This window comes from Phoenix dactylifera, unplaced genomic scaffold, assembly GCF_009389715.1.
Source record: "Phoenix dactylifera cultivar Barhee BC4 unplaced genomic scaffold, palm_55x_up_171113_PBpolish2nd_filt_p 000390F, whole genome shotgun sequence".
NCBI classification, from domain to species: domain Eukaryota; kingdom Viridiplantae; phylum Streptophyta; class Magnoliopsida; order Arecales; family Arecaceae; genus Phoenix; species Phoenix dactylifera.
The window spans coordinates 241,418-251,212 of NW_024067836.1; the positions used below are offsets into that span (position 1 = coordinate 241,418).

General features: G+C 41.6%; 1 protein-coding gene across 1 annotated transcript; it reads right to left on the bottom strand.

The window, feature by feature from the left end:
• Positions 1-6,316: 6,316 nt before the first annotated feature.
• On the bottom strand, positions 6,317-7,017 carry LOC103697991 (F-box protein SNE). The gene has a single exon (XM_008779938.3). The coding sequence runs from the start codon at positions 6,974-6,976 to the stop codon at positions 6,443-6,445; it is 534 nt and encodes a 177-aa protein (XP_008778160.3). The 5' UTR covers positions 6,977-7,017; the 3' UTR covers positions 6,317-6,442.
• Positions 7,018-9,795: the final 2,778 nt, after the last annotated feature.

A 9,795-nucleotide genomic window follows, 5' to 3' on the forward strand; every position in this document is an offset into this window, starting at 1 on the left:
CTACAGCTAGTAATTCTTTCTCAGTAGTGGTGTAGTTCAATTGCGCATCTGAGAGTGTCTTACTAGCGTAGTAGATGACATGAGGTAACTTCTCTAGCCGTTGCCCTAAAACCGCCCCAATGGCATAGTCAGAAGCATCACACATAAGTTCAAATGGAAGGGTCCAATTGGGAGGTTGTATGACGGGAGGTTGTATGACAGGTGCTGTAGACAACTTAGATCGAAGTTTTTCAAAGGCCTCTTTATATGCTTCATCAAAGACAAATGGTGTATCCTTGGCAAGAAGATTGCACAAGGGCCTAGAGATTTTGCTGAAGTCTTTAATGAAGCGACGGTAAAAACCAGCATGGCCAAGAAAAGAACGGATTTGTTTCACAGATTTGGGTGGAGGAAGATTAGAAATAAGATCAACTTTTGCTTTATCTACCTCAATACACCTTTTGGACACAATGTGTCCCAAGACTATGCCCTCTTGAACCATGAAATGGCTCTTTTCCCAACTTAGTATTAGATTGGTCTCCTTACATATTTTTAGAACCAATGCTAAATTATTGAGACAATCATCGAATGAGGGGCCAAAAACTGAAAAATCGTCCATGAATATCTCTAGAAATTTTTCTACCATGTCAGAAAAAATTGCCATCATGCATCGTTAAAATGTCGCGAGTGCATTGCAGAGTCCAAATAGCATTCTCCTATAAGCAAATGTCCCAAATGGACATGTGAAAGTGGTTTTCTCTTGATCATCGGGATACACGGCCACTTGGTTATATCCAGAATAACCATCTGGAAAACAGTAGAAACCCTGACCGGCTAACCTTTCCAATATTTGGTCAATAAATGGCAAAGAAAAATGGTCCTTCCTAGTCATGGAGTTTAACTTCCTGTAGTCAATGCAAACACGCCAGCTAGTGGTCGTGCGTGTGGGCATCAACTCTCCTTCTGCATTTTCAACCACGGTAATGCCCGACTTCTTTGGTACTACTTGAGTCGGACTCACCCAGTTGCTATCAGAGATAGGGTAAATGATTCCGGTATCTAGCAACTATACTACTTCTTTCTTGACTACCTCTTTCATGTTTGGGTTGAGTCTCCTTTGCATTTCACGGTTTGGTTTTGCATCTTCTTCTAGGTGAATGCGATGCATGCAAATGGATGGGTCAATCCCCTTCAAATCAGTTACGGACCATCCAATTGCATGTTTGTGTTCTCCGAGTACACTCAAAAGTTGACTCTCCTGTTTGTCAGACAGATCAGCCACGATGATTACAGGTAGGGTATCTTCGGGTCCTAGAAAAGCATACTTAAGGATTACCGGAAGTGGTTTTAGCTCAAGTTTGGGAGGGGACTCGATGGAAGGGCACTATGGCGTACTAGAAAGGGTAGGAAGAGGTTCATGTCGGAGACGCCAAGGATGAGAATTTGTGGGAGACGGATTGTCAAGTAGGACATTGACGTCTTCTATGGCCTTGTTTAAATCAAAATTATCAATGTCAAAATGAACTAAACATGCTTCCAAAGGGTCATCTGCCAGAATATAGGGGAGGGCTTCTTCTACAAGATCGTCCATTTTGTCAACTAGGAAGCACTCATCTTCCCTTGCAGGTTGATCAGAGGCATGGAATACATTTAGTTTAACTTTCATGTTTCCAAAAGATATATCCATTACCCCAGTTCTACAGTTAATGCATGCATTGGCTGTAGCTAGGAAGGGACAACCGAGAATCATAGGGATCTGTTTCTTAAGGTTTGGCACAGGTTCCATATCAAGGATGATGAAATCAACTGAAAAATAAAATTTATCTACCTTGACTAGGACATCTTCAATTGTTCCTCGTGGTATTTTGACAGATCGATCAGCCAATTGCAGGGACACCAAAGTAGGCTTTAGTTCACCTAATCCGAACTTCTCATAGACTGAATAAGGAAGAAGATTAACACTTGCCCCTAAATCTAATAGTGCACGATCAATCGAATTGTCTCCTACCATACAAGAGATGGTAGGTGCACCAGGATCCTTGAACTTAGGAGGGGTTTCGTGCTGGAGGATGGAGCTTACTTGTTCAGTTAGGAAGACCTTTTTAGACACATGTGTCCTAGATTTTCGTTTCTGGGTACAAAGATCTTTGAGAAATTTGGCATATGATGGAACTTGTTTTATGGCATCAAGAAGAGGGAGGTTGATTTTGACTTGTTTGAATACCTCTATTATTTCTTCCAATGAAGTTCTTTTCGTGCCAAAAGGAGAAGGTGCTTTCAGACATTGAGGAAAAGGGGCTTTCGGTGTAAAAGGTGTGGTCTATGCTGGGTTCGATGGCGACCTAGAGGAGTTTGGATTCTCTTTAGAGCTAGTCATACTCCTATCTTCATTTTCCTTATGCTCTTTTTCTCCAACCTTATTGTCCACTACACGTCCGCTTCTTAAGGTAGTCATGGCATTAGCTTGTTCATGGTGAACATCACTCGGGTGAGTTTCTTGAACCATGTACTGTCCTTTCGGGTTACTCACTGGTTGAGTGATGGCTCCATAACTTCTTTCTTCCTTCTTATCTTTGAAGAGTGGACTTTTCATTAACTTTGTTTTTGGCTTGCAAGGTGAAGCCTCCCACCAATAAATCCTCTCTAACTTAAATATCAAAGGGTTCAGCTGAAGCCAATCCAGCGAGCTCTTCGAACTTATTTGTTGCCTTACATATCTATGAAAGTAAGCCACATCATCAATCTAGAATAAACAGCAATGTATATATACCTAAAAATGCCGGCAGGCATGCATGGATGGCCAACATACTAGTTGATATGAGCCTAAACCTCTATTATTTTAGCAAGTTTTGTACTTGATTCGCACTGGATTAGGGCTCAAGGTCGAACCCTAACCCAATATAAGAAATTTAGCCTGCAGGCCGCATGCCAACTTGACCAAACTGACATGATCGCATTTGCTTGAATATTTTACATTGTTATGTTGGTATCCACTCAACTAATTATAGTAGGCACATAGACATGATACATGATTAGCAACTGCCAACATCTTCTTGTACTAAATGCAATGGTTAAAAAACGATCTATTATTAATCAAAAACTCAACGACCATCATATATGCTATGGAATTTTGGAGGCAAGGAGCTCAACAAAATGGGTCCAACTCAAGGTGAACATCATCATAATAGCAATTGTTGGACTTGTTTTGGCAGATTATTGGGACCGGCCCCTCACTTAGTGTCTGCTGCTTGGGAGAATTCGGTGTGCGAATATTGATGGTGACACTTGTGTTTCCCATAAAAGGAGGGGAAGATTTAGTTTGGTATGAAGGAAAATTTTTATTCATATACGCACAATTTGCTACGAATCCGAAACCAAAGGGTTATTTTTTATTTAGTTGGGTAGAATTTTGTTCTTGTTTCATACTTTCATTGGGAAGTAATAAGAGAGCCTCTCTTTTTTTCTTTTTTTCTTTTTTGCTAAGGCGGGTGGAATTGTGAAATGTTTAAGGCAGACACAGGTAAGGTAGTTTCTGTTAGGATCCTGTCCCTATTTTCCAAGTAAATGAAATAGGAGCTCTAGAAAACTAATAAGGGGTGATTAATTCCGAGGTGAAAGCTTAATTTAAGCTTGATACAAGATTGCATTAGCTCAGCTCAAGATTATCAAACCAATCGAAATAGGCTTGCATTTACTTCTATGCAAGATTAAGCATGACCGGATTTGACCAAACAAGGACAAGTACTTGGTCTCAAAGCTCATGTTTGAAAAATAAATAATAATTGATGTGTTCGCAAAAATGCTTTCGCAAAACTAATCTCCCAAGTAAATTCTCGGAAGTCCGAGGTCGATTCCTCATGGAGCGGTTTATGAATTATCAGTGTAATTTAAGATGGTTTTTAGAAGTTTAGAGAAATTAATTAATAAATTAAGTTCGATAATATGGAGATGGCTAGGGATCCGGAATTCCCTTGACAATATTACTTTCAACAAATAAACTCGATGATTCTCGATTAAGGATCAAATAAATAAAATAGTTCTGATCATGGAATATATCGATTGAATACATGAACTCAACTTCTAAGCATTCATCGTCTCGGTTATGTCTACGACAAATTAGATATCGAAGCAATTCGTGCATTAATAAATATAAACTATAACAAATCTATCTAATAAATAAATATGAGAGAATCAGAATATATGAGAAGATGTAAATCAATTAAAATCAAAGTTCAGAGTTTACTTCATGAGAGCAAAAAGTCAAGGGTTCTTCCATCTCCCTTGACCAATGGACTTAGCTAGCCATTGACATGAATATCTCCCCTGTTCACTTTTTTTTCTCTTTTTGGAAGCAGAGCCTCCCCTGTTTTTGTGTGGGAACAAGAACAACGGGAGAGCCGACCCCTCCCCCTCCTCTGTTTTTTTTTTTTCTTTTCCTTTCATTCCAGGAAACATCCCCAAAAATAAAAACCAAAAAAAACACACTAAGCATGCTGGAATTTTTCTGGGAGGAGCGGTCATCCGGGATGCGCGTCCCGGCTGGCCGCGGGAAACCTGGACGCGGAGTCCGGGAGGTTCGGACGCGGATCCTATAAAGGCCGGAAGGCTGAGATAATTTCCTTCAAATGGATGCACGGGATGATACGGGAAAGAAGCTGGGGCTTGGATGCTGTGTGAAATCAGAGGTCCTCCATGCGGTGAAGATGATTATGCCGGGAAGAGATCCGTTGAATGAAAAAAAGGTTGGATTTGCTGCTGAAAAGGAAGAAGCGGCTGAAGATGGACAGCTAAACGCGATCAGGAGGAAGGCTGGCTCGATCCGGAATCATAGCTAATCCAGACTGATTCAGGAGGTTGAGGCACTGAAGCGGGCGGAAGAACGAACGGACGCGTGAACGGGTTAATCGCGAATGCTGGGATCACGGAAGACGTTGATCGCAGAAGCTTTGAAACAGGGAAAGAAGAGGATGTGGGATGCTGGGAAGCTTCACGGGCTCGGGCGGACGCTGGGATCCTGGGATGCGGAAGCTGAAGGACAGAAGTGGAAGGGAGTTGAGGCACGCCTAATCCAGAAGCTGGGATGATGAAGAATGGACGCCGGGGATTGAGGATGGCTCACGGATGAATCACGAATGGATGTGTGGGATGGTGGGTATGCTACTATGAACCGCACGCACCGTTGGATCCTCCTGAATAATGAATCTAATCCCTTTGGTTGCTGTTCCATCAGGCTAAACTTGGTCTGCTAATGCTCCTTCTGGTGTGCAAATGGGACTGACCCTATGCGCTCAGCTGTTGGCATGCGGTGATGCATCTTTATAGACCCAATGCGCATTTAAACTCTGATCTGTGCCAAATAAAAAATATGAAATTAATGCAGCACTTTTATCATTATTTGTTAGCAATAATATTAATTTAAGCAGTGTGTAGATCGTACTTTTGTGTTCTCATCAATGATAATAATGATGATGATGATGGTAACAATAATAATAATAATAGTAATGATAATCATAATTATAATCATGATCATAACCAAGTTTGACCTTCCATATTCCTCATTGTGTCTCCAAATTCTTAGAATGACCTAATTTAAGGTGAATACATGTGCAGAATTTCGTTCACTAGGGATAGCAATATAACCTGTAACTAAGAATGTAAATCTGATTATGTCTGTAAACTTTCGAACTGTTCATGGAACAATTTTGCCTATCCAAACTGCTGCCTAGACGTGGTGTATTAGAATTGTAAGGTTTACAAAATGGAAAAGGCTATGTTCAGCCAAATGGTCCCAAATTGGCCAAAAACCACTAGAGTTGCTATTGCAGTTCTGGTTTGAGCACCTCCTAACCTAGAATTTGACCCATTGAAGGGGTTCATGCCTAAATTTTTGAACCAAACCCCTATCCCTCCATGGATTGGGTGAAGATATCATAAGATCCATCGGTTTACAAGTAGAAATGTGTTAAGACCCATAGACATACCAACATTCACGAACTTTGAGTTACTTACAAAATTTTAAAAATTTAAAGGACTTAAGAACTCGTTTAGTCCACTGAAAGAATCTTTTTTCGTTGGAATTTTTTTTTCTGAAAAGCTGATTTCTGAAAATATGATGCCCGAAAAAATGAATAATAAATAATAAATAATAAAACAAAAAAAATCAAAAAAGCTAATATGATAATCTATCAGAGGTCAAAATTGTTAGGCCACTCTAAAACCAGAAGGATGAGAAATATAACTAAACGATACATTAGGGCAAGCTCTCTAACTAGAAATATTTTTTTAAAAAAAATACATAAAGAGAGAAAAGAAACAACCAAACAATTATTTTTCCTTATAATACCTGCTACTACAATAATAATTATTATACAATTAACAAACTTGCAGTATGATGGAACGAGGGCACACCCGACTTATCCTGTACGTCCACTCCATGTTCTAAAGCCCAGAAAAGCCCAATGGATCAGGAGACGTTGACAGGCTTGCAGAGGAAGAGCAGCGATGCCTGGGGCCCGTCCAGCCGCTCGTAGCAGTCGATGGAGAGAAGGGAGACGGAAAGGGAGAGGGAGAGCGAGAGATGGGCCGCGGTGGCGGCGGAGGCCCACTCGGCCCGACCCCTCCAGCCCGCGAGCCGGTCCAACGCCGGCCCGACGCAGAGCCGGTAGAGCCGGCGGTACCCGCCCAGGGCGGCCACGACGGACCGTGTGCCCGGCCCGCCCCCTCCCCCCGCCACGTGGCGGTTGCACAGCGCCTCCCATACGCTGTCCCTCCGGCACACGCTGCTCCACAGCCGGCACACGCACGCCGCCACTCCCAGCGACCTCCCGTCCAACCTCCCCAGTATCTCCACCAATAAATCCACGTTGTCGTTTATGCTAAACCTGCTCCTCCTCTCCTCTTCCTCCTCCTCCCCTTCTAACGGGAACATTGCAGCTCCCATTTTTCTTCTGTGTGTATGTGGAGAGCTTGGGAAGAAGAACAAGCTTCTTCTATACATTTGGAGAGTGGGAGGAGGAGCAGGAGGAAAAGGAAGAAGAAGAAGAAGAAGAAGGGTAGGGAACGGAGGAGGGGGGAGGGGGTAATTTAAGGAAGCGAGGGGGGGAATCAAGGAAAGGATAGTTTGGGAGGATTTGACTTGGAAGGGAATAAAGTAATTGCTGCATGCTTTAAAAATGGTGAAAAATATATTTTGTAATTTGTAGAATTGTTGTATGAGAGGGTATCTGGGGGACGAGGAGATGGGGCCAACCGGGAGGCTCCAAGGGCTTGGAGATGCGTGACATTTGTGTGTATATTTCTTTCAAGTTCTTGGAGGAATTAAATTAAGACGGGAGCTTTGTTTTGTAGCTGGGTTCTTGGGTTGCTTGGTGAACGTTTCTTTTTTTTTCCTTCCCGAAATGCCCCTTACGTGGGATGGTTCGGCTGAGTCATCTACTCCACATAGAATCATAGCATGCGAGAGTTCCAAAATGGGGCTAATCTTTTGGGCATTTGTTGCATAACTCTAAAGGCTTTAGCTGTGTTTATCTTAAACCATCTCATTCCGGAAATATCTACCAGTTAAAGCTGCAACCTTTGCATGCCAGTCGACAACCTATAAATTTTGTCCACCATACGGCCCCATCAAGCTCATGCTATTTAATTTTTTTTGGCTTCTTTTGTGCTGATGATTCACCTTTTTTCTTCTTTTTTTTTTCTTTTTGTTATTTTGTTGCGCAAGCGGCATCAACCATTCGTTCGATTGCACGATGGTCGTGGCGAGATCTATACGGGAAGATGGGAGAAAAAGGTTTAGAGTGCTTTAAAACATGTGCAAGATACAATCCAATGGTTGATTTCATGAAATAAGATCAATAAATTTGCGTGCAACCCGAGCCGGGCCTGTGTATGGGAGCATTCTCTTCGGCTCCCAAGGGAGGCAGTGCCATGCATGTATACTGGTCCCTGGCCAACAGTGAATGCACAGTTGTTTCAGGTCTGGCGCCCTTCACTGAAAGAACAGTACTTCAAACAAAGGAACAAGAATAATAAAAGCGTCAATTCATCGTGGTTCCAAGTTCACAGCAGATGTGGACCACTGATAAATGGGAGAATGCTTATAGTTTGTTTTGAATGGTGATGGTTATGAGTAATGCACCGTGCTGACATAACTTCCATCTTAATGTCGCAACTAAAATTAGATTCGGTGTTGATTTTAGCTAGGCAATTGGAGGTGACCCACATATCTGGTAGAAGCAATGCCGATGATGGCTTATGCTATAACACGTCGAAATGTGGGACATGGCAACGCAAACAATTCAAATACGCGGGTCAGAGACCCAAGCATTGGATGCTTGAAAAATGCCACGGGGAGTGGCCTGTTGTGTTGAGACAAAATTACCGCTTTGATATGATCGAATTGTTGAATAAGGAGAGGTTGAAATAAATGCATGCCCCACATGATTCTTTCTCTCTGGACAAATCAATAATGACATGACACATCAGCCACCAATCCTATTGCAATACTGTTTGACCAGCCAGAAGAAAAGTGTTTTGCCCAAAAGAAAAGGGAAAAAAAAAAGCACCCACATCGCAACGTGCAAAGTTCATCGGACAAAATCCGACTACCTGACAAGATCCAACCTGTGGTCAAATTTCGCTCACAACCGAGCTCTATTTAGAGTCTCTCCCATCTTTCCATCCACGCTACCGAAGAATCAACTTCGATCGGAGCTCACCATTGAAATATTTCTTTAGTTTTCCTCTCTGAATGTTAGCCACCACCAATGCTTGGAGCATTGCCAATTATTGTCGAAAGCTAGGTAAAAACTCGGCAACCTTTGTAATTCTTCTTTTCCTCTCCCATGACCCTTCGAAGCTCGATTCCGGTTGGTGATTGCCGAATTTTTGGCAAAAGGGATATTATGTTTCCCCTATTCTGCTAGACCGAACTTCTTTTCCTTCTTTCCAGTTGTTCTCGCCATCAGCAATCACCACTAGGGTCTTCCTTCGATCTCTCGCGATGGCTAGAAGCCATGGCCGGAGCTTTGACTACTGAAATGCATTGATTTCCATGATTTAAGGTGATCAAAACTCCTATTTTTGATCGGTTTTTAGCATCACTAACTGCCGATCGTTGGTCGCCTGTTGGACAACCATGGGTCCTCTAACCCCCACACATCACCCGCAGCCATCCTCTTTCTTCTTCTTTTTTGGTTAGAGAGAAGCTTGTTTTCTCTCTTCTCCATTCTTTCTCTCTTATTTTTCTCTCTGCTTGGACTTTCTCTCTCTACTATCTCTAGACATGTTAGATCTACTAAGAGACTCCTCTCAGTGATTTTGGATCGACCCTGGTGAAAGATCCTAATTCAGGGTCATTGGGTGGTGTCGGCCTCCACTCTGGCTCTTACTAGATATTGTTAGATTTGATCATCCTTGATTTCTATTGAACCATCTATAACCTAGTCCGAATATGATTAGATGAATTTCAGCTTAATCATCTTTGACCGAAGTGTTAGGCACTTCCGCTTGGTTAGCCGTGTAATGGTATTGGAATTTAGAGTTTTAATTTTTTAGAATAATCATGATGAAATTTTAATAAAAATATAATTTTTGAATATTACTCTCTAAGAGAGATTTTCGGAATTGATTGGATCTATTAGTTAGATTGTGCTTGCAAGGTAAGTAATATAACCCTTTCTCTAGATTTATCAGCAAATTATATATATTTTCTGAATAAAATTATTTTTGACTTATGAACTTGGTGTATTATATTTTATTATTATATACCTTTTACTAAAATATCGTATAATTCTTAATCGAACATATTGGTTTCGA

Excerpts from the sequence above, each read along its gene's own strand:
- LOC103697991 (XM_008779938.3), bottom strand. The coding sequence starts at position 6,976 with ATGTATAGAAGAAGCTTGTTCTTCTTCCCAAGCTCTCCACATACACAC.